Source organism: Pelobates fuscus, chromosome 5 (genome assembly GCF_036172605.1).
Source record: "Pelobates fuscus isolate aPelFus1 chromosome 5, aPelFus1.pri, whole genome shotgun sequence".
Classification (NCBI taxonomy): Eukaryota; Metazoa; Chordata; class Amphibia; order Anura; family Pelobatidae; genus Pelobates; species Pelobates fuscus.
The window spans coordinates 128,337,162-128,359,649 of NC_086321.1; the positions used below are offsets into that span (position 1 = coordinate 128,337,162).

Here is a 22,488-nt window from a genome sequence, read left to right on the forward strand (position 1 = left end):
TTCAAAGGGTTAGTAAATGGCTAGAAGGAGTTAAATATTCAGGTTACCAAATGGCTAAGTACACATCAAGCCCGACCTTTTAACTGATTACATTCTCCTCTGTGACAAGCACGGCCTTGTTTTATGGCTCACCCTCCATAATTATCTCTCAGGCTGCAATTCACAAGGCAGTGAGATTTCCAGGCCTGTACTACAGAGCAAGGAATGCAGAGACAGGGGTTTAACTGTAACCAGAAACGCACACGTATACACAGTAACAGCGATGGCCCTTTGTTTCACAATGTAGAACGTGGTCTGCTATACTGAAGCCCAGAAAGGATACAAGTTTACAGAGCTTCACGTCAACAACACAGGATCTCTGGGTGTGAGGTTACTGTTCACAAAACCTATTTTTAGCATAGGGATCGGAAGCCTAGATGGAATTCTAGCAGCAACAGAGGTTCCATCACTTCAGTGTCAGTTATGTCTTTGAACCCCTTTTAAAGCATCATACGATTAAAAGATTTTATGGAGTTGGTAGGGGTGGATATTGATAAACTATCACAAATATAGATGTATGTATACGCAGCAGGCTAATCTGGGGTACACATGTAGTTCTTTCACAATCAATATATAAAATAGGAGAAATGTGAACGAGGTTTCCCTATAAAACGTTGTTTTGAGACATAATAAAAACCAAGATGGGTGCTCCTTATAGTCAGAAATGCATTCATCCCTTAACTGTTCAGAGATCAAATGGAGAAGGTGTTTATCAAAGCAATAATTTAACAGGCCCTGTTTTCTTTCCATGTACTGAAGGGCAAACACATGTACTTACCGTAATACACAGCCTTGGAGATTTGCTGGGGTTTAAGCTGGTATCTATTTTCTTTTAATAAACAATGTGATCTTTCCTCTAAGCAAAAAGAGTGAAAAACAGCTTGAATAATGCACTTGCATACATCAGCAGGTTCTTGTGAATCGAAGATTCTGGAAATACAACTCTGGTTTAAGAGAAAATCCTGTTAAATCGTGTAATCTTTTGAAAATCAAATTAAATATCAATCTGGCATGCCTTAAAAACATGTCAACCCAAAGCTTTACATTTATCAGCAGCAATGCCCTGATAAAATACAATTACTAATACGTTTTAATTGGCACTTGAAAAGTATTTCTTTAAGAGTTAAAGAACATGAGTTTACAAATAACCAGAAATTATGCAAAAAGAGGTAAATTCATCTCATTTATTGTTCATAAGACACCAACCAGAAGCAGTTCTACACTGCGAATCACGATTCCCACCCATCCAAAAAAAAAAAAGAGAAAATGTATTTACTTATTTTAGACTTTGGGTGTGCCATGACTTAGCTAGAACAAAGATGGATTCCAAATCTTAGTGAGAAAATCCAGACATGTAAAATGATATTTATGGTTTTAATCTTCCTTCTTCCAAATAAAAACAAAAATCCTTGAAAATGGCAAACATAAAGAACATGCACACAGTGGAGTCCTGATAGCAAGTGTTGGATTCAATTAAAAGCATTCCCTTATTTGAAACAAAAGAAGGTATTGAAAAAATAAATAAATAAAAAAAAATAACACCCAGGGTGTAATACACAGAGTTAGCCATTTCATTCCATGGCAGGATCATGGCAGCCTGCTCTGTTGGCCTCTCCTTGGTGTCTGATGAAGGATGTTTTACAGAGTTCAGTAATAACTCAAAAGGCGGATGCAAGCTGGACGCTGATTGGCTGCAGTCTCGGGAGAGCCTCTCCGACGGCCCGTGACGTCACCGTGGCTCATACCCAAGTCGGGGACACCCTTTTGACACCCCCACCCGATAGACAGGAGACAGCCCACTGATAGCAGCAGCAGCAGCACTGTGTGTACACTGACTGTAATACGTGTGTTGATAATAATAATAACTATATACAGAGAGCACTGCATGTCTGGGGGGATATCACTGAGTCTGTATAGATATAGCTATGGCTGTGCACCCCCTCACCCCCAGCCTTCTTACAGAAAGATGGTCTATCAGACAGGAATATAATAATAATAATATATAATAACATATATAGTGAGCACAGTGTGGGAATGTAACCCCCCCCATGGGGTGAGACAAAATGGAAGCCGCTCTGGGATTGGTTGTTTCGCCATGAAGCTGGAGAGGGTGAGAGGCGGGTTATTCACAGTATAACCATGGTCCCCAGACACGGCCTAAACACGGTGTGTGTCCCCGAGTGTCCCCATCCACCACCCCTGCCCCGGGTTAGTGAGAGAGTGAGGAAAGCCCGGTCCATCTTGTCTGCCAACTGTGAGCAGCGCCAGGTAAACCCAGCCGGCAGATTCCACACACAGAGCTCAGCCCTGCTCCTCCCCCAGCCAGCCAGGGGATCCCAGCTCCTATAATGGCTCACATACACACCACCATCATCATCATCATAATAATAGAGGAAAGCAGGCATTAATTAATAAAAGATCATACAGATATATATATACAGATATAATGTATGGTGAATACTCAGTGAGGATGGCAGTTACACAGCAATCCCGTGTCTGCATTTAACATTACACCTACACGGTACACGGTATTCCTAACATTAACGGTCATTTCTTGTTAAAATTCTTTTTTTTTTTAACCGACGTTTTTTTTTTTTTTGCAGGTCTGATGACTGCAGGATCTGTGTCGAATGTGCCGCGCGGAGAAGGTAGGCTGACTCCCGGGGCTGCTGCTGGCTGGCTGGGGACAGAGAGAGAGAGAGAGAGGAGGAGGGGGGAGGCCGCGGTGCATTGTGGGCCGCCCCAGAGCGAGCAGAAGCAGCTCACACACACACAATATGTGTTGGCTCGCCAAAAAGGAGCAGACAGGGTCCCTTCCACAGTGTGCCATGTAACCGGGGAAGGGGCCTGTGAAGCTGCTGGGCCTTTCCTGCAGGGCACGGAGACGACCCTGGGCGCAGGGGAGCAGGGGTTTGGGGGGTGTGGGGAAGGCGGGCAGGCATGTCTTTCAAGGAGGCCAAGCCTGGGGAGAGAAGCAAGAACCCAGAGGACCATGGCAGAAAGCCGCCTGCAAGTGAGGAGGGGACCCCCGTTCTGTGACCCCCTGGCAGGGATGTGGGCTGCACGGTTATCCCTTTATGTCTGAGTCTCTGCCGCCGGCTGCGCTCTATTTATCTTTCTCTTGTTTGTGGCTTGCAGGCTGGATCAACGGCATGGAGGCTGGCAACCAACCGAGCACCTCGGCCGACAAGAGGAATCACCATTGGAGGAGTTACAAGTTGATTATTGACCCGGCTCTCAAGAAAGGGCAGCACAAACTCTACCGTTACGATGGACTCCACTTCAGCATGCCTGTATGTGCTGCCCCTGGTCCACACTGGGGGGGTGGGGGGGAGATGATGGCTTGCTCTAATGGCAGCTGGGTCCCCAGTGATTACAAAGTTACCCCCTGTGTGATCTGCCCAGCATCTCATCCTGTATCCAGATACTTCAGTGTTTCCTGAATGGAGCCGGCCCCCTATAGTAAAATGCCCATGTGTGCAGCTTGACAACTGTGTCATATGTACACTTCCCAATCCAAGTTCTCCCTCCCTCCATCTCATCCACGCTGCCTCTGAACTCCTCATATTTGGCAGGAGCTGTGTTTGTTCTAATCTGTGGGTTTGTTTCTTTACAGAACTCTGGAGTACCCCCAGTGGATTCATTGAGGGACCCCCGGATCGGACGGATATGGACCAAAACTAAAGAGCTAGACTTACCTGTCCCTAAACTCAAGGTATGTCTTCGTTAGATAGCACTCTCTGCATGCCAGGCGACATCTGTCAGCACACACAACTTTTTTGTGTGTGTGTGAGCATCTACTTAACAGAGCTAATCACTTGCCACTTTGTTTTGACATTTAATTAATGGAGTGCTGGGAGGGAGGCATGCGCTAGCCCCTCCCTCAGTATTGACAGGGTTAACCATGTGGATTGATGAGCCATAGTAATGTAATATTTTTTAGTAGTATCTGATAGTAACATGCCATGTATGCTTTTGTTTACAATGGCTTGTGCACACATGCTGCTTTTTATAACGTCATCTCTCAAGTAGGAGTCATTGCAGTACTCGTGGATACATGTATCTGTAGTTTTACAGACCTTTGATTTCGATTTTGATACTTGTATTAAACGATAACTTGGCGAATGCAAACAGGTGCTAAGTTTGATACATTTTTACTAGACCATTAAACCATGCAATGATAATATTACTTCCCCCCCCTCTAAATCAGCTGACAAATATCCCTTCTGCAATTGCTATATTGGTTGTTGTTGTTTTTTCTTCTTATTCAGATTGATGAGTTTTATGTGGGTCCTGTCCCTCCAAAACAAGTTACTTTTGCAAAACTCAACGATAACATCAGAGAGAACTTTTTGAGTGACATGTGCAAGAAGTATGGGGAGGTTGAAGAAGTGGAGATTTTGTATAATCCTAAAAATAAGAAGCACCTGGGGATTGCCAAAGTAATATTTGCCACCGTGAAAGGTGCCAGGGATGCAGTGAAACATTTGCACAACACTTCCGTGATGGGAAACATCATGCACGTGGAACTGGATACTAAAGGTGAGCGAACAGGGGGCTCCTGCTGTGTGTTATTAGCTACCTGGGGTCTTGGGGTTCGAATCCCCCGGTGGGCACCCAACCTGAGCTCTTAAATAGGGCTGCAAGTGAACCCTTTTACAGTTGTGTGATTGCATATTCTCCAGGTTCCCTGCAAGTCACGTGTGGAAAGTGTGTTTTCAGTTGCTAGGAGACTACAGATCCTGATTGTAGTAGATCACTACAACTTCAGCTCATGTCAGTGATGCTCATTTATTTTAAAGCAATACAGGGTATACTGTTGACTCTCCACTGCTGTTAATTGCATAACTGTTTTTTTTTTGTTTGTTTTTTTTTGTGATTAGACTGTGTAAAATGGACATGTAATGTTTGTTACAACTAATTTGATAGAGCATCTGCATGTTTGTGTATGTAGTTTCAAGACAGGTTGCTGACAACTTTACTTTTAATGTGACAATCTAGCATTGAAGTACATTTTGATGATAAATTATTTGTCAACTTGTCAGATCCATGGCTAGTTTGACTAAGATAATGTTTCTATTATTTACATGAGAAATATAGATGTAGAGGAAGACAGGCAAATCTAAATCCAGGTTTATTAGATAACTATAAAGTTATACATATATATTTGTTTGTGACACTCAGTACTTATGTACACAACTAAACTAAATGTTTTCAAAAGAGCACAAAAACAGTTTTGCAGCTAGTGAATAACACTGTTAGATACAGTTTGTACTACGTGTACAGGACTTTTTTTGATTTGTGTATGAATGTCAGCATAGCTTATATATGAAATGAAAGTGGTGTACAAAGTATATATTTCTGTGATATGTTGATAAATGGTCCAGTATAATACAAGAAGAATGTCCACTCACCTGTCACTGCATACCTTAACTGTTTACTAATTTTACCTGCTATTCCTAGACATTATTTTGAGTGTCCTGTTACATATATTAACTGTCTAACTACTATATATTGCAGATCCATTTTTTATTTTGGCTATTGCCTTCTAAATTTACACATTTGTAGTAAATACTTTGCCTTTTGGTTGAATAGCAAGTTTAAAAGCGACACATTGATTGCTCTGTTTGTTTGCCAGTGTTTAAAAGCAAAACTTCTAAGATTTGAGGAACAGCAGGTATCATCTCAACGCTCTGTAATTTATAGAACAGTTATTGATTATCTACTTTCCTAGTTATGTCATACCAATTGTTGTGCAATTTATTGGGGTTTATTCACTAACTAAACAGTGACTTGTGAATAGAAAACATAATTGCAGCCTTCAAGTTGTGACTGTTTTCAGAACTGGAGAATGTGACTGTTGCTGAAGTGGAAAATATTTCCAATACAACTTTGGTCTGAAATGTTAAAATTTATGTTGTCATTTAACCATTAATTCTCTAGTAAATTTTTATTTTGTTTGTATTGTGTTCAGATTAGTATTTCATACTTTTTACAATTCTGTTATATGAGGAAAAAAAGTCACAAAACCGCTCCTTTGTGTATTGGTGCAGGTATAGTAACATTCCAAGTTGGAAGAAACAAGGAGTGGAGTGGATTCATAGAACTGCACCTTAAATATAACTTTGCTTCCAGTTCGCAATATATAATTATAATATGTAAAAGTTCAGAAATTTATTTAAGTATGCCCACATGATATTCCCACCCAGTGTGTGTTTTCTTATGTATACAGCTACCCTTAAATGCAGGTAACCTGCAGATCCTCCCTTGAATATAGTATCTTTTTTGCAATGTAATAGAATCCTGATGGCTTTATTTTGCTTTTAAAAAAAGAAAAAAGAACATTCATTTGAAAGGTTCTGTGCAAAACCTAAATTGGAAACATGTTAAATCAAATTGTATTATGACCTGCCATTATTTTAGGATGATAGTACCAGATGATAGTTGAGTTTAAAGGTGGGCTTGTATAGATTCGAAGATTCCAACACAAGAAATGCATCTGAAAGCAAACGCTTATTCTGTCATGCTTCTACAAGTTATTTAAGACATTTGAACGACATGCAATCTGAGGCTTTATTAAAATAGGCCAATATCTACTATCGATCATAAATTATCAAACACTAAACTAATGCTGTCTAGTGTGGAATATAAATGTAAAAATAGATGAGGGCACAGTCTCTTTGAAGGTGGTTACTTGTGTCTCCTGTGTAATTTAAAGACACAAAGTAACACATACTCACAAGAGTGGATACAATTGCCTATTTAAACAGTGGACTGTAATTTAATAGTCTGGTCCGCAGAGTATTTTACCATTAGATATTTAAAATCAAGAGACATATAGACATATCTAGGTTTGCTTTTTTTTTTTTTTTTAACTTTGGAGCATACTATGGGTTACTCATATCTAGTGACATATAATTAGATTTTGAAGGCTACCTTACATATACCAGACCGCTCTTCCCATCCCTTTTTAGAGAACAATTAACTACTCTGTATTTTGAAGGGTGATGCACTAGACCCATCTAGTAGGCCTAATTGGTTGTTTGGTCTGTTATTATATTAGTTTTGCCGAATTAGCATATGAAGATGAGTTTTTGTATCTTAAGGATAAGTACTGGGCATAATATATATTGTGTATTGTTTATTGTATGTATGTATATATATATATATATATATATATATATATAAACATCCAGTGAACTTGCACTAATGCTCATGGACTGACAAAAAAAATAACTCAGGCCGGTGCCTAAATCCATAAGTTGTAGTATATTTTTTTCTGTCTATCAATCTATCCTACAGTAAATTGTGTTATTATCAGTTAAGTATTATTCATTATGCTGGAGTAAGTGGACATTTTATTTGTTAAAAATTAGCTTAATAAATTGAGAATTTGAGTGAATTTAAAATGAAAATCAAATTTTAGGCTCAAATAGCTAAAAACAAGTTGACTTGGGCATTTTTCCAATATGTCTATTTTAATATAAAATTACATTTTGACTTCACACTTTAGTGAATAACCCTATATATCTTTAAATGTGAGTAATGTATTTAAATTATATATGTCTGTGTGCACATATACAGAGTTCATTAGTTAAACTCCTACACTGCTATATAGTGTGTGTGTGTCTGTCTATATATTTTTGTGCGTTTGGACACTGCAGGACAAGAAGACTGCAGAAGTGGTTAATTATAGCATCAATCATCATTGCTGTACTGTACCTCCAATATTAAACAATGGGTTTTGTAAAGATTCCCCCACCTCACACAATGGGTGATGTGGTGGTGTATAATATAAGGTGCATAATATAATTAGGTGCACAAAGGTCCCCAACTATTCACAAGCTCAAGTCTTAGGCTTCCACGACTCTCAAGTTCAACATTGGCAAAAGGATAATTCGACCCATCGGAAAATTTAAGTGAGTATGTACTGCAGGTGGATAGTTAGCCAAGTTGATTTATACTTTATACCAATTGGTGGTACACAATGAAGACCTTCCTCCTATCCAGTATATGCAACATTGGGATGGTGCACATTTACCGAGGGACAACGGTCTAAACAATATAATATGCTGCATTATGTATTGAAACTTTTCAGCTATTGCTGGAGGTGTGATAACTGTCTTAGAGCACTATTACATATATTCTATGATTGACTCAAAATGTTTCCATTGCGGAATAAACCAATGCAGGACCTAGAGGTCAAAACAAACGTCTTCATGCCCCTGCTTTCGAAACATACAAAGAACTTTGTCTAACTATAAATATCCCCTTGCAAACCATTTTGAGGATTCATAAATATCATCTAGTCTGACTTATTTTTGCCTTTTTTTGTTATTTTTATTTTTTATGATTGTTGAGAAAAAACAAAACCTGTAAAATCCCTCAAACTCCTGCTGTAAATATGAACAGCAACATTTATATTAAGAAACACAGCCTTTCTTTGCATTGATTCACTGTCTTGATGCTCAAGTATATGTATGAGTGTTGGTGAGATCACTTCTGTTTGGATTTATGCTGCATTTTCTGCCCTTACATTTCTGCTATATGTGTCCTTATAAACCCTTGATCTCCAGAAGGGGTTTATGGTATATGAAAGTGATTTACCATGAAAGTAATAGTAGAGCCAGGATTGTAGATGATGACGGGCAATGTTCATGTACAACTCTAAATATGTGCTTGGCAGTCTCATTTGTGAGCTTTGCTTCCAGCCACATCTAGGTGGAGCTATTGTTGCTCCTAGACATTTTGACTTCACGATAACAGCACTTTGACTCTGTGGAGCATACATTTGTAATGTTCAATGTAACTGGGTTCTACAAGTGGGCAATTTTATTGCCAATATCCCTGAAGTGTGATTGCATGGCTATGTGTTTTGATTTTTCTTCTATGGATGGAAGTGGATATCCATATACCTTTTTTGTCAATGCATTGTACGTAGCAGTCGTTGGTCCTTCTTGTATAAGCTTTCAGTCTAGGGAACATTAGGATTTTGAAGAACATGGAGAGGGCTACTAGAGTCTGGATTATCAAGCTCTAAGGAAACACGTGAAAAATGTTACTGCACATTTGTGCCTTTCTTTTGCACATGAGTGTGGCAGCCCAACATTAAGAAAACCATAACATACCCGACAGAGGACAACACTTGGTGATTGAGGGAATTATGAATATAAACACACACAGCATTACTAAAGCTTTGCATGTATCCACTCCAAGCCTCCACTCAATCTATATTTATAGTTAAGATATCATAAACCAAAATAGGGGCTACTTTGTCTTATGAATAAGCCTAAAGTTATACAAATTTTGACAAAAGGCAAAATTTCCACTGCCAACTTCAGTTTTTCAGAGTTGCTTCTAGCGATGGTTTTGGGAATTGGGCATTGTCTTACTTATCACAAGACTTGATTTGTAGAGGCTCTCGCTGGATTCTCCACCCACACATGGGTGAGAATACAGCATTGATGCAGGCTTCTGACTCATAAAGTACCTGGAGCTGAAGAAAATATATTGCGGCACCTGTTATGGACAGCTTTTGGTAATGTAACTTACCTCTGCTGCAGCCTCTACCACCAAGCAGTGATATCAGGGGTCTTTGCAAAATATGTGACAGGTCAGGTTTAAAATTGAAATGGCCAGGTCTCAAACTTGCCCCCTCAATTTCACAAAAAATGTCAAAGGTAAACTTGAGGGGCATTGTGGTACTCTGTGCAAAGAAACCTGTCTACAGCTACGTGTCCTGTAGGGGGAATCTGTTTTCAGCACTTATAATGTACTTTTTTGTAGTTCAAGTGGACCGATCAGGAAAGATAAGTCTCCTCAGGAGTCCAGTCATTCTCCTATGCTTGATAGCAGAGCTGCACAAAAAAACACAGTTCTGCCCCAGCTCCTCCAGAGTCTGTTGGCAGGGAGTGGAAGGGATAATTTCCCTTGTGTGCTCTAATAGCCTCACACAGTAAATGCATTGCAAGAGGAGTAGGGGCATCAATGAGTGATGCATACTGTATAATAGCTGCATCATTGCCATCAATCATAAGAAACTAACTTGTCTACTGAAGACATAGGAGGGTGTGTACTTTGGAGAATTTGGAATTTTAAGGGTTATTTGCAAACATCCTAAATTTAAACCCCTTCATAAATGTAAAGAAACAATTTCCTTATTCTTCAGTAAATATTATTCTGCCAATCTACTTCACCTAATACTATCCTTGACTTTTGTGTCACTTTACCCCACTCCCTCTAACATGTAAGTTCATTGAGCAGGGCCCTCAACCCCTCTGTTCCTGTGCGTCAAGCTTGTCTGGTTACAATTACATGTTGGTTAGTCCACTGATTGTAAGCGCTATGGGATTTTCTTGGCGCTATATAATAATAATAATAATAATAATAAGCCTATAGGATGAGGAACACAACCATGTATTCCTGACCCTTTAGTGTTAAAAACACAATCTAGCATAAGCCAAAAGCAGCCCTGACCAATCAGCATCTCCTCATAGAGATGCATTGAATCAGTACATCTCAATGAGGAACATTTAGTGTGTCTATGCAGAGGGTGGACACACTTAATGTTAGTGCTGCACACAGTACAGCACTGCCCAAGGAAGCACATCTAGTGGCCAGTGGAGGTATCCCTCTGCTATAATGTAAACACTACCCTTTCTCTGAAAATACAGTGTTTACTGCAAAAAGCCTGAAGGGAATGATTCTACTCACCAGAACAAATATTATTACTGGTATTTATTTAACCCCTTAAGGACGGCGGGCTTTCTATTCCATCCTAAGGGAACTGGCTCTAAACGCTGGAGGGCGGCATAGAACGCGCTAACCATCCTTTCTACTTACCCGGTCGCCAGCGATCCCACGCCGGCGATCGCAGGATGGGGACTTACCTGGGAGCCCAGGGAGTCCCCTCCGTCCTCTTCGGCCCCCCCTTGCAAGGACCTCACGATCACATGGACGGCATAGCCGTCCATGGCAATGCCAGCAGGGGGAGTGCCTGTAATGACAGGTACTCCCCCTGCTGCCTGTAAAAAAAAAAAAAAAAAAAAAAAAAAAAAAATACATGTTAAATCAGTGTAAAATTAAATAATATATACTTAGATCATGTGTATATATATACATACATACACTGTCTAAGTGTATTTTAATATTAATGTAATAAATATATATATATATTATTAAAATACACGTACAATGATATTGATTATATATAAAATAAATATGTAAATATGTTAAAAAATAAAATTTAAATAAAAAAATATACATGTGTAAATTCGTTCTAACTGTATTTAAAAAAAAAAAAAAATATATATATATATATATATATATATATATATATATAACAGACCAGACTCTGGCACACAACCCCAAAAAAGTATATATGATATGTAAAAATATTACCAGGGTGCCTCCAGGCCAGTAGATATGAAGGTAAAAAACAGGAGCACTCACTTGGATTTTTCAAACGTGTATTAACCGTCTAAACACAAATCTACATCAACGTTTCGACCTTGATAAAGACCCCGAAGGGTCGAAACGTTGATGTAGATTTGTGTTTAGACGGTTAATACACGTTTGAAAAATCCAAGTGAGTGCTCCTGTTTTTTACCTTTATTTATTTATTTATATATATATATATATATATATATATATATATATATATATATATATATATATATATATATATATATATATATCCTTGTTTGAAGTGCACTCACAGGACTCTGAATTATAATTCCGAGTCCTGTGAGTGCACTTCAAACAAGGATTTATATATTTGGAGGTCGAAGTTTGCACCTGGGCAACAGACAAGACCGGGAGCAGTGATTGCGGGACATTACGTTTAAAAAAAAAAAAAAAAAAAAAAATATATATATATATATATATATATATATATAGATATATATCAAATAGGAAAAAGCACTTCAGGGACTTCATTCAATTGGTGAAAAAATAATAAACTTCGCTTTATTCGGCAACTGCCATGAAGAGTCAACGTTTCAGTCCTACATCAGGACTTTCGTCAGGATAACCAGGGTTATAATCCACAAAGAGTGATAAAAGTCCGTTTGGACTGAAACGTCGACTTTATATGCACTTATTTGCTCAAATAAAACACTAATTTGAATCTGAAAGTCCTATGAGTGCACTCTTTGTGGAATATATATATATATATATATATGTTTATGTAATAATTTTACATAATTAGGTAATTTTATTAATTACAATTAGCGGGACCTGCCTGACAACCCAGGCCAAAAAGTCCAGTTTGCTAGCACTATATTTAACCCTGTAACTTTCCAAGATACCATAAAACCTGTACATGGGGGGTACAGTTTTACTCGGAAGACTTTGCTGAACACAAATATTAGTGTTTCAAAACAGTAAAATGTATTACAACGATGATATTGTCAGTGAAAGTTAGATTTTTTTGCATTTTTCACACACAAATGGCACTTACACGGACTTACAAATGTGTATTTTATTGCAGTAAAATTAAACAGTATTATGACATTCACAGTTAGAATGTCACGTAGAACAAATTTTTTTTTTAACAATTCTTATTTTCTCCCATTTTTAAAAGAATAATTTTATTGATATTAAATTGTTTCATATCTAAATATTTGATGTTAAATGAAAGTCCTGTTTCCCCTGAATAAAATGATATATAATAAGTGTGGGTGCCCATAATATGAAAGATATAGCGCAGATATATAGTGCAAATTCAAGTTTTTGTTTACTTTTTGTTTTGATCACGTGTACATTTGGCTCAGTCCTTAAGAGGTTAAATACAGTAAGCTGTAGATGTTCTGGTGACTATAGTGTCCCTTTAACACTCAAAATCTAAAAAAAAAAAACTTTAATCATATGTTTAATGTCTCTTATAAAACACAATAAATGTACCCCAGTACTAAGTTTACTCCAAACCTAAACTCCATTCGAAACACCCCTTATATTACAACTATAACCCCTCTCAAGCATTTAATCCTCGTAACACGTTTAAACCCCTTGTGTATGTGTAATCTAACTGTGATATTAACTCTCTCAAACTTAAAGCTCTCCTTCACCCTAATCTATATTTGAACCTGCATACATTTACACAGCTGCATACATTTACTATGCTCACAGATTTAGACACAGTATATTTATAACAAACAGAAATATGCGCATACCTATCAGTATATGCTTTTTAGACATGTTATGCTTGCAATGTCCAGATAATAAATGTTGTTTGTTTTGTTGTTTTTTGTTTGTCACGGGGGGTGGAGGTGGCAGAGGGGCATCTTGGAATTCTTTTCCTACAGGTGCTTGGCATGTAAATCCTCCCCTGCTGGTACTTGGAAATTCTCTTAGAACACACATTTGTAAATATTACTCCAGTAAAATAAACCAGGTTTGTGAAATGCACCGATAAAATACAGTGTGTGCTTTATAAACCACAAATTAGCTGAAATGTTGGAAGTAATTGATGATAAAATGTGTCATGATGCACATTACTCCAAGTGTGCTCGTGATTTGGTTTTGGGGGTGAAAGGGTAACAAAATCATTATTTGTCTGTGCTAGCTTAAAAATAATAACAAAACAAATCTTGCTTACCACCACCCACATTAATATCAAAGGTGTCACCACCTTTAGAGCAGGTCTTGATGAATTTGCTTGGAATCTAGGAGCCAGTTAAAAAAAAAAAAAAACTGCCTTTTTTTTTTTTTAAGAGACAGTGTTTTTTTTGTTTTTTTTTTTAACACTAATAAAGCTATATTTTCAATGACAAAAATACAATTCATAAAGGGACACTAGTCATTAAAACCACTAAATCTTAATGTAGTTGTTCTGGTATCTATAGCCTGTCCTTGAAGGCTTTTCAATGTAAACATCTCTCTCTGTCACTTACCTGAGACCCCCGCCGATGTCCCTCGGCCGTGGTTTTGGGTCACCGCTGCTCCTCCTCTTCATTATGTCGGCCAGTGGGAGAGACTGATAGACTGATCCCGCCCGCCGGCTGTGGAGACCTAATGCCAATGCAATGCCGCACATGCGCATTAGAGCTCCCCATAGGAAAGCATTGAAAACGATTTTCAATGCTTTCCTATGGGGATTTGAGCGACGCTGGAGGTCCTCACACAGCGTGAGGACGTCCAGCGACGCTCTAGCAAAGGTTTTCTGTGCTATAGAGCAGGAAGTTCCCTCTAGTGGCTGTCTAGTAGACAGCTACTAGAGGTGGAGTTAACCCTGCAAGGTAGTTATTGCAGTTTATAAAAAAACTGCAATAATTACACTTGCAGGGTTAAGGGTAGTGGGAGTTGGCACCCAGACCACTCTAATGGGCAGAAGTGGTCTGGGTGCCTGGAGTGTCCCTTTAAGTTCACCCAGTCTTCCTACCTTTTGGGAGAGCTGAAGTTGGATTCTTTCCCTGGGGTCCAGAGTGGCTGCTGTATTCTTGCTCTGCTGCCTTGCTCGGGGCCAGAGTGCTGTCATATCTCCCCTCCCGGTATTACAGTGGGGCGCATGAGGGAGCAGAGCAGGAAGATAAGTTTCCTTGCCCTTGGCTCTATTCTGCCTCAGTCAGTTGAGGGGGTGCAGTGGGGCTTATTCCGCAACTACTGAACAAACACCCAGGCGTAGAGATCTGCTCTAGAGGTGCTTCCTGGGTCAGTGCTACTTACGGTGCAATTGATTAAATGCATCTCTTTGTGGAGATGCTGATTGATGCAGCGTGGAGTTTTGCTGCACATGTGCAGTAGCGTCCCAATGCTTTCCTATGAAAAAACAATTGGATTGGCTGAGATCGTCAGATTTGATGATCTCAGCCATGGAGACAGAGTGCAGCGGAGCCCGACACAACAAGACTGTCGGGCGCTGGAAATAAGATGAGTAAAATCACCTTTAATGGTGCCAAGGAGGGCCAGATTCTCTAAACCGTGTTTTTAGATTTATAGTGTTAATAATACATGTCCTTAAAGGACCATGAAAGTCACCCAATTTAAAACACTAAAATTTTTTAGAAAGACTGCCACTAGAGGTTCTTCCATGGCACTGACAAAGTAAAACTCGGTCACGTGATGTGGAAGCCCATAGGAAAGAATACAATGCTTTCCTATGGGGAAGCTTGGATCCACTCATGAGCATCAGGTACCCAATGCGACAATACTACCTCCTCCGTGATCGTCAGATTGGACAATTACGGAGGAGGTAGTGTTGTCACGGTTAGCAGAGATGTTAGCATTGCCGAGGAAGTCTCTGCACAGGTAACCGGCAAATAAAACCTGTATAAAGCTAAGGATAGGGTTACTATAACATTTTGAATACAGTTTAGTATTCCTAACACTATAGTCACCTAAATTACTTTAGCTAAATAAAGCAGTTTTCGTGTATAGATCATTCCCCTGCAATTTCACTGCTCAATTCATTGTCATTTAGGAGTTAAATCACTTTGTTTCTGTTTATGCAGCCCTAGCCACACCTCCCCTGGCTATGATTGACAGAGTCTGCATGAAAAAAAAAAACTGGTTTCACTTTCAAACAGATGTAATTTACCTTAAATAATTGTATCTCAATCTCTAAATTGAACTTTAATCACATACAGGAGGATCTTGCAGGGTCTAGCAAGATATTAACATAGCAGGGGATAAGAAAATCTTAATTAAACAGAACTTGCAATAAAGAAAGCCTAAATAGGGCTCTCTTTACAGGAAGTGTTTATGGAAGGCTGTGCAAGTCACATGCAGGGAGGTGTGACTAGGGTTCATAAACAAAGGGATGGCAGAGGATTGAACAGTGAGGCTGCAGGGGCATGTTCTATACACCAAAACTGCTTCATTAAGCTAAAGTTGTTCAGGTGACTATAGTGTTCCTTTAAAGGAGTTTCTGCTGTAATGGAAGATCACAATGAGGTTCACAGACAAAAGAATTCTAAAGCATTTCCTTTCCATCCAAAATTCATAAAAAAAAAACTTGCATCACTAAGCATTTTAAAACTAGCTTTAAACTGCATGTGAACTATAAGATAAAAATTTAAGATCTTTCTAAGGTGGATGTTCTAATTGCCCATCTGGGTAAAAAAAAGACAACACATTCCCTATAGGAGGTACAAGCAGTTTTCAAGATACGATGGACAAAAGAGTAGAATCCTTATTAAGAAGGGTATTTTCAGCATCCAAAACTCAGTGTAAAACTCTTATTGCAGGCACATCAGTTGCCAGAGCACAACGTGTGTGGCTGGATTCCTTGGTAAAATCTTTCATGTGAGATAATAAAGAAGATCAAATGAAACTTCTTCAAAACATTCGTTTGGCATCTGAATTTTTGACTGGACTTCTGTTCTTCAGAAGCATATCAGCCAGAACCATTGGTCCTTTTACTGTTGCCAGAAGGGAAATACGGCTACGCAATTGGATGGCAGTTTATGCATCAAAACACTCAACATGCGATCTCCCATTTTGTGAAAGGAGACCTGTTTGGGTTTCAGCTTTATGGCATTCTGAAACATATGTCTGAAGAGAAAAGGGCATTACCTGAAATCAAGAAAAAAAGAAAGATGGAATAGAAAATTATTTTCTAAAAGCAGAAGCTGTTACAGAGATTCCTTTCAGAGGTTCGATTCTAAGCGCTATAACCGACAAAACTTGGATTCAAGATCAAAATGTTTCCTCCCAAATCTAAAGAGAAATAGTTCTGACGCCAGAGCAGTAGGAGGAAGATTGCTTCACTTATTCAACATCTGGGAACAAACCACATGAGATTCCTGGATTTGAAAAATTCTAATAAAACGTTATTGGATAGAACTAGATTCTCCTCCTCTTCCTCAATTCATGCGCTGTTCAGTTCAATGTTCTATGTCAGAAGCTCTCCTGCTGCTAGAAGTAAGAACCTTAGTAGACAACAAGTCGTAGAGTAAGTTCCTTTTCCAGAATGGATCCTGGGAACATCTTCAAGAATGTTCTTGGTTCAGAAGCCAGATCACGCTTTCAGATCGATTCTGGATTTAAAGAAGATGAATCTACAAGTTTCCAAGAAATGTGTTCCCAGGACATGAAGGACGCTTACCTTCACATACCTATTGCAGCCTGCAGCAGAAAATATTTAACGTTTTCTGTTGAGGTTCCTCAACTTATTTACGCTCTGCATCTCACTTCTATTGCTGGCTCAGCAAAAATCAGTCCAACCAGACGCACCCCAAGTTCTTAGTCTACACTTAATCCCTGGCACTGTATCACTCTTAAGTTTAAGTCCTCTTATCGATATGTCATTCCAACACTACAATTATCCCTTTCCTAACTGGCATATTCTGTGTCACCATGTATACAAAAATAAAATAAAAATGTGCAGTTAAGCTATGGCGTATTGTTATGTGTTGATCAGCCTGTACTCGCTGTTGTGGCATTATGGGCAAATCTGTACCTATCATGCACTACATAAATAAAGAATTATATATTTAAAAAAAAAAAAAAAAAAGTTTTCTGTTGATCTAAATTTTATTTACCATTTCCAATTCAGAGCCCTCTTCTTTGCTCTCTCAACGACCCGACCTTCACAAAACTAGTGGTGATTGTACTAGTGATGTTTGCAGCACATCTGAGGGAAAAGGTCTTCAAATAATTCCTTATCTAGATAACTTATCATAGACTCCATAGAGATGGAGATATTATTAGTACACTCCTGCACTTTCTTAACCCATCAAACTTAATATTTACCTACCTTCACCTGCTCTTGATATTCCAACTATTTCCAATTTACTTTTTCCCAGTTTAGCAATGATCCGTCTTACTCCTCCTCTTTATTTCCTCCTTCTCCCTCAGTATCAAAATCTCTCCTTACACTCACTTCACTCATCCCCCCATTCATATTTACATATGCCCTAGACATGTGCAATTTGTTTCGTTCCGAATGTCAATTTGGACATTCGGATACTTCCGAATGTCCGAATAGCCTAAGTGCCGAATTTAGGATTTGCCGAATTTAGGATTTGCCGAATTTAGGATTTGCCGAATTTAGGATTTGCCGAATTTAGGATTTGCCGAATTTAGGATTTGCCGAATAGACGAATTGCCGAAGTACTAATATACCCAGTGGAAGAATGAAGAATGTTACACTGTATACCAGTTTAAATAAAAAGTATGCACATATATCCAGGATTCAGCTGTAAGCATTTGCAACACTTACACGTTCATATAAAATGTAAGTTACTTAGCCAGTCAATGGATGGGAATGAGTAAGTAGATAACTCCCTAATTCCCACGGTATTAGGGAGCTATCTACCAAAAGGCTGAAAGACCTAAAGTGGTCTTTCAGCCAAATTTACGAATACTAAGTAAAAATTACTTAGTATTAGTAAATTCTGCCACGGTATTAGGGAGCTATCTACCAAAAGGCTGAAAGACCTAAAGTGTTCTTTCAGCCAAATTTACGAATACTAAGTAAAAATTACTTAGTATTAGTAAATTCTGCCCCTACTCGCTATACCGCGAGTTGGGGCATGTCTAGTAAACAGTGTAAAAAAACAAAAAAAGAAACCACAAAAAAAAACACCCCAAGTGTCCCCCCACCCGGGACCTATTGCCCACCCTGGCCCATCCAGGGGCCCTGGATGACAATGAGGGGAACCTATCGTGTCCGATGGGTGGAGGGACCTATTGTCCTCCCCCTGGCCTCCACCCCTGAGCGGCGGGTGGGGGCCCTAAATCAGAATGGGGGACACACCTATTGTGTCGTCAAGCCCCTGTCCCCAACCCCTGAACGGCGTTTGGGGGCCCTAAAAAAAATAAGGGGGTACCTATTGTCCTCCCCCCGACCTCCACCCCTTGCTTTCAATCAACCAATCAGAGTGTTATTAGTCAAATTACACAGCATGGGAAAATTCCAAAGAACTTTCCCACGCTGTGTAAAATGACACAGAGCACTCTGGTTGGATTTCAAGCCAACCAAAATGCTATGACAGGTAAATGTAGAGACTTACTTATCAGTCTCTTCATTTACCTGTCAGAGCACTCTGGTTGGCTTAAATTGGTTGGCAACCATCAGAGTGCTCTGAGCCTAATTGCAGCCTCTCAGGGGTGGGGGCCAGGGGGACAATAATAGGTCCCCCCCCTTATTCTAATTTAGGGCTGCCATCCGCTGCTCAGGGGGGAGGACAATAGGTCCCCCCACCTATTCTAGTTTAGGGACCCCACCCGCCGCTCAGGGCACGGGTGGGGGCTCGGGGCTTTGTTTTGTTTTTGTAACAGTGAGCAGCTACAGGCTGCTCACTGTTTATTAGACATGCCCCTACTCACAGTACAGTGAGTAGGGGCAGAATTGACTAATACTAAGTAATCTTTACTTAGTATTTGTAAATTTGCCTGAAATACCAATTTAGATCTTTCAGCCTTTTGGTAGATAGCTCCCCAATACCGTGGGAATAATGGGAGTTATCTACTAAGCAGCTGCAAGAGAACATATCCGAAGTCCCGAATGCCGAACCAAACCGAATATTTTGCCCATGCACATCCCTAATATGCCCCTCTCTGCTACACTGCCTCCTTCTCTCATCTCATGCCTTGCACTCATTTTTCTACTCTCTCACTCCTACCCACAATCGATCTCATCCTAGACCCCATGCATACAAAACCCATTCACACCTCCTGTCACTTTCTCTCCTCCTGCTTCTAGCAGCTGGTGATGTCTCTCCCAACCCAAGGCCCTTCACCTTCTCTACACACTAAGAAAAGCAGAAACCCCACAAACTTTAGCACAATACCCTGCCCTTTACCCTCACTTACCAACATTCAGTGTGCACTTTTGAACGCCCGCTCCATCTCCAGTAATTTAAAATCACGACTTTTTCATCTCAAACTCACTCACACTACTTGCACTTACAGAGACCTTGCTGTACCCCTCTGATAGCGCTAATCTTGCCTCTTTATGTTTTGGTGGGCTACAATTCTCTCACACTCTCAGACTCAACTGTAAAGGAGGTGGTGTAGCGATCCTTCTCTCCCCTCAATGTACCTTTCAACCAATCATAACTCCCCCTGCCCTAGCCTTTTCTTCTTTTGAAGTTCACACTGTCCACCAATTTAAACCTACTCCTTTAAGAATTGCTATCATCTACTGCCCCCCAGTCATCATAGGCTATTCATTGAGCACTTCTTTTCCTGGCTTCCCCACTTCCTCTCATCTAGCACTCCTTCCATTATACTTTGGGGATTTCAATACACCAATCAACAACTCCAACTGCATTGATGCCTCTCGTCTGCTCTCTGTAACCTCCTCCTTTGGCCTTACGCAATGGTCCAATTTAGCAACCCATACAGTGGGAAACACTCTTGATCTCGCCTTCACCAATCTCTTTACCGCCTCTAATCGGTTCAATATTCCTTTTCTTCTATCTGACCACCATCTGCTGACTTTTGACATCGGCACACCTAAGACCCAGTTGACACCACCATCTGAACATCAGTCTCAAAGAAACCTCCAATGTCTTGACCTAGAGCATTTCTCCACTAATCTCCAAACTCTTTTTTACCTATCTCAAACCTCACCTGTCCTAGCTCTGCAACCTCCTTCTACAATTCCACCCTTTCCTCTTAACTAGACATCATGGCACCCCCTACATTTAAACACAGCAAGCACCCCCAACAACAACCTTGGCACACCAAGCTGACTCGATATCTCCAAAAATACTCCAGAACTGCTGAATGCTGTTTGAGAAAGTCTCACTGTGCGTCTGACTTTCTCCACTATAAATGTATGCTGTGCTCATACAGCTTGGCTCTTTCCTCTGCAAAAGTAAATTACTTCAATACCCTCATAACCACACTCTCTCCTGCGAACCCAAACGACTATTTAACACATTTAATTCTCTTCTTTGCCCTATTGTTCCTCCTCCACCTACTAACTTGACCGCCTCAGACTTTGCAACTCACTTCACTGACGATCTCTCATCTTTCTTCTTCCCCTTACAATACTTCCCCTAACCTCACTCCCTCTGCTGTTCTATGTTCATTCGCACCCTCTACAGTGGAAGAGGTTTCTGCTCTGCTGCAGTCCTCCCGCTTCACCACCTGCTTTCTAGATCCTATTCCCGCGCATTTCATCCGTACTCTGTCTTCTTCTCTTTCTCTACCTCTCACTAAAATTCTCAGTCTCTCTCTCTCCTCTGGCATATTTCCATTGCCTTTCAAACATGCAACTATAACCCCAATTGGAAAGAAGCCCAACCTTGACCCTAACTCCCCATCCAACTACCGTCCTATCTTGCTACTGCCTTTTGCATCCACGATCCTTGACAGAGTTGTGTATGTGAGATTGACAGACTTCCTCAAGTCCAGCTCTCTGCTAGACCTGATTCAGTCTGGTTTCCGCGCTAAGCACTCTGTGGAAACCGCACTGACCAAAGTATCAAATGATCTATTCGCTGCAAAATCTTGTGGTCACTACTCTATCCTAATTCTCCTTGACCTTTTTGACACTGTTAATCATCAACAGCTTCTTCTTTTCCTCCGCAATATCAGTCTACAAGATATTGCTCTCTCCTGGTGCTCCTCCTACCTCTCCCAGCGTTCTTTTAGTGTTCTCTGGCTCTGCTTCTCCTCCTCAAGGTTCAATTTTTGGTCCCCTACTGTTCTCCATCTATACTGCCACCTTTGGTAAACTCATTAGCTCCTTTGGCTTCTAATATCATTTCTATGCGGATGACACGCAAATCTTTCTGTCCCTCTTGACTAGTGTCTCTGACTGCCTCTCTGCTATTTCTAACTGGATGGCTGCCCACTTCCTTAAACTCAACTTGACCAAAACTGAAATTCTGGTCTGTCCTCCCTCAAGTGTTGCTACTCCTGTGTCTGTCTCCCTCCAAGTCAACGGTGCTACCATCAGCTCCACCACGCAGGCTCGCTGCCTAGGTGTTCTCTTTGACTCCGACCTCTCCTTCATGCCTCATGTACAGTCTATCGCCAAATCCTGCCGCTTCCATCTAAAAAACTTTGCGCGCATCCGACCCTACTTAACACCAGATGCGACTAAGGTGCCATTCCACTGTACTTTCTCTGGCCTTAACTACTATAATCCGCTTCTCAGTAGTCTTACATACTCCCTACTTGCGCTGTTACAGTTCATAATGAATGCCGCGGCGAGGCTCATCTTCCAGTCCGCCTGCACCGCCCATACCTTACCCTTCTGTCAGTCCCTACATTGGCTTCCTGTAAGATATAGGGCTCAATTTGAAATTCTGGTTCTTGCTTTTAAATCTCTACATAATGCTGCTCCCACCTATCTATCCTCCCTAATACACAAGTATGTCCCGTCTAGGCCCTTACGCTCTGCTGAAGACTTACGTCTATCTTCTGTCCGTACTCCCACCTCTGATGCTCGCCTTCAAGACTTCTCGAGCTGCACCTTTCCTGTGGAACTCACTTCCCTCCTCCGTTAGAAGCTCACGCAGTCTCCACGCCTTCAAAAAATCATTAAACCTA

The 22,488-nt window shown here is 40.2% G+C and overlaps 1 protein-coding gene across 1 annotated transcript in view; it reads left to right on the forward strand.

Moving 5' to 3' along the window:
- The first annotated feature begins 2,979 nt into the window (after positions 1–2,979).
- SETD1B (SET domain containing 1B, histone lysine methyltransferase) overlaps positions 2,980–22,488 on the forward strand; it is a 68,558-nt gene continuing 49,049 nt past the window's right edge. The window contains exons 1-4 of the mRNA XM_063454268.1: positions 2,980–3,052; positions 3,178–3,332; positions 3,656–3,754; positions 4,311–4,581. Of these exons, the coding sequence (XP_063310338.1) occupies positions 2,980–3,052; positions 3,178–3,332; positions 3,656–3,754; positions 4,311–4,581 (598 nt within the window). The remainder of the gene's footprint in view (positions 3,053–3,177; positions 3,333–3,655; positions 3,755–4,310; positions 4,582–22,488) is intronic.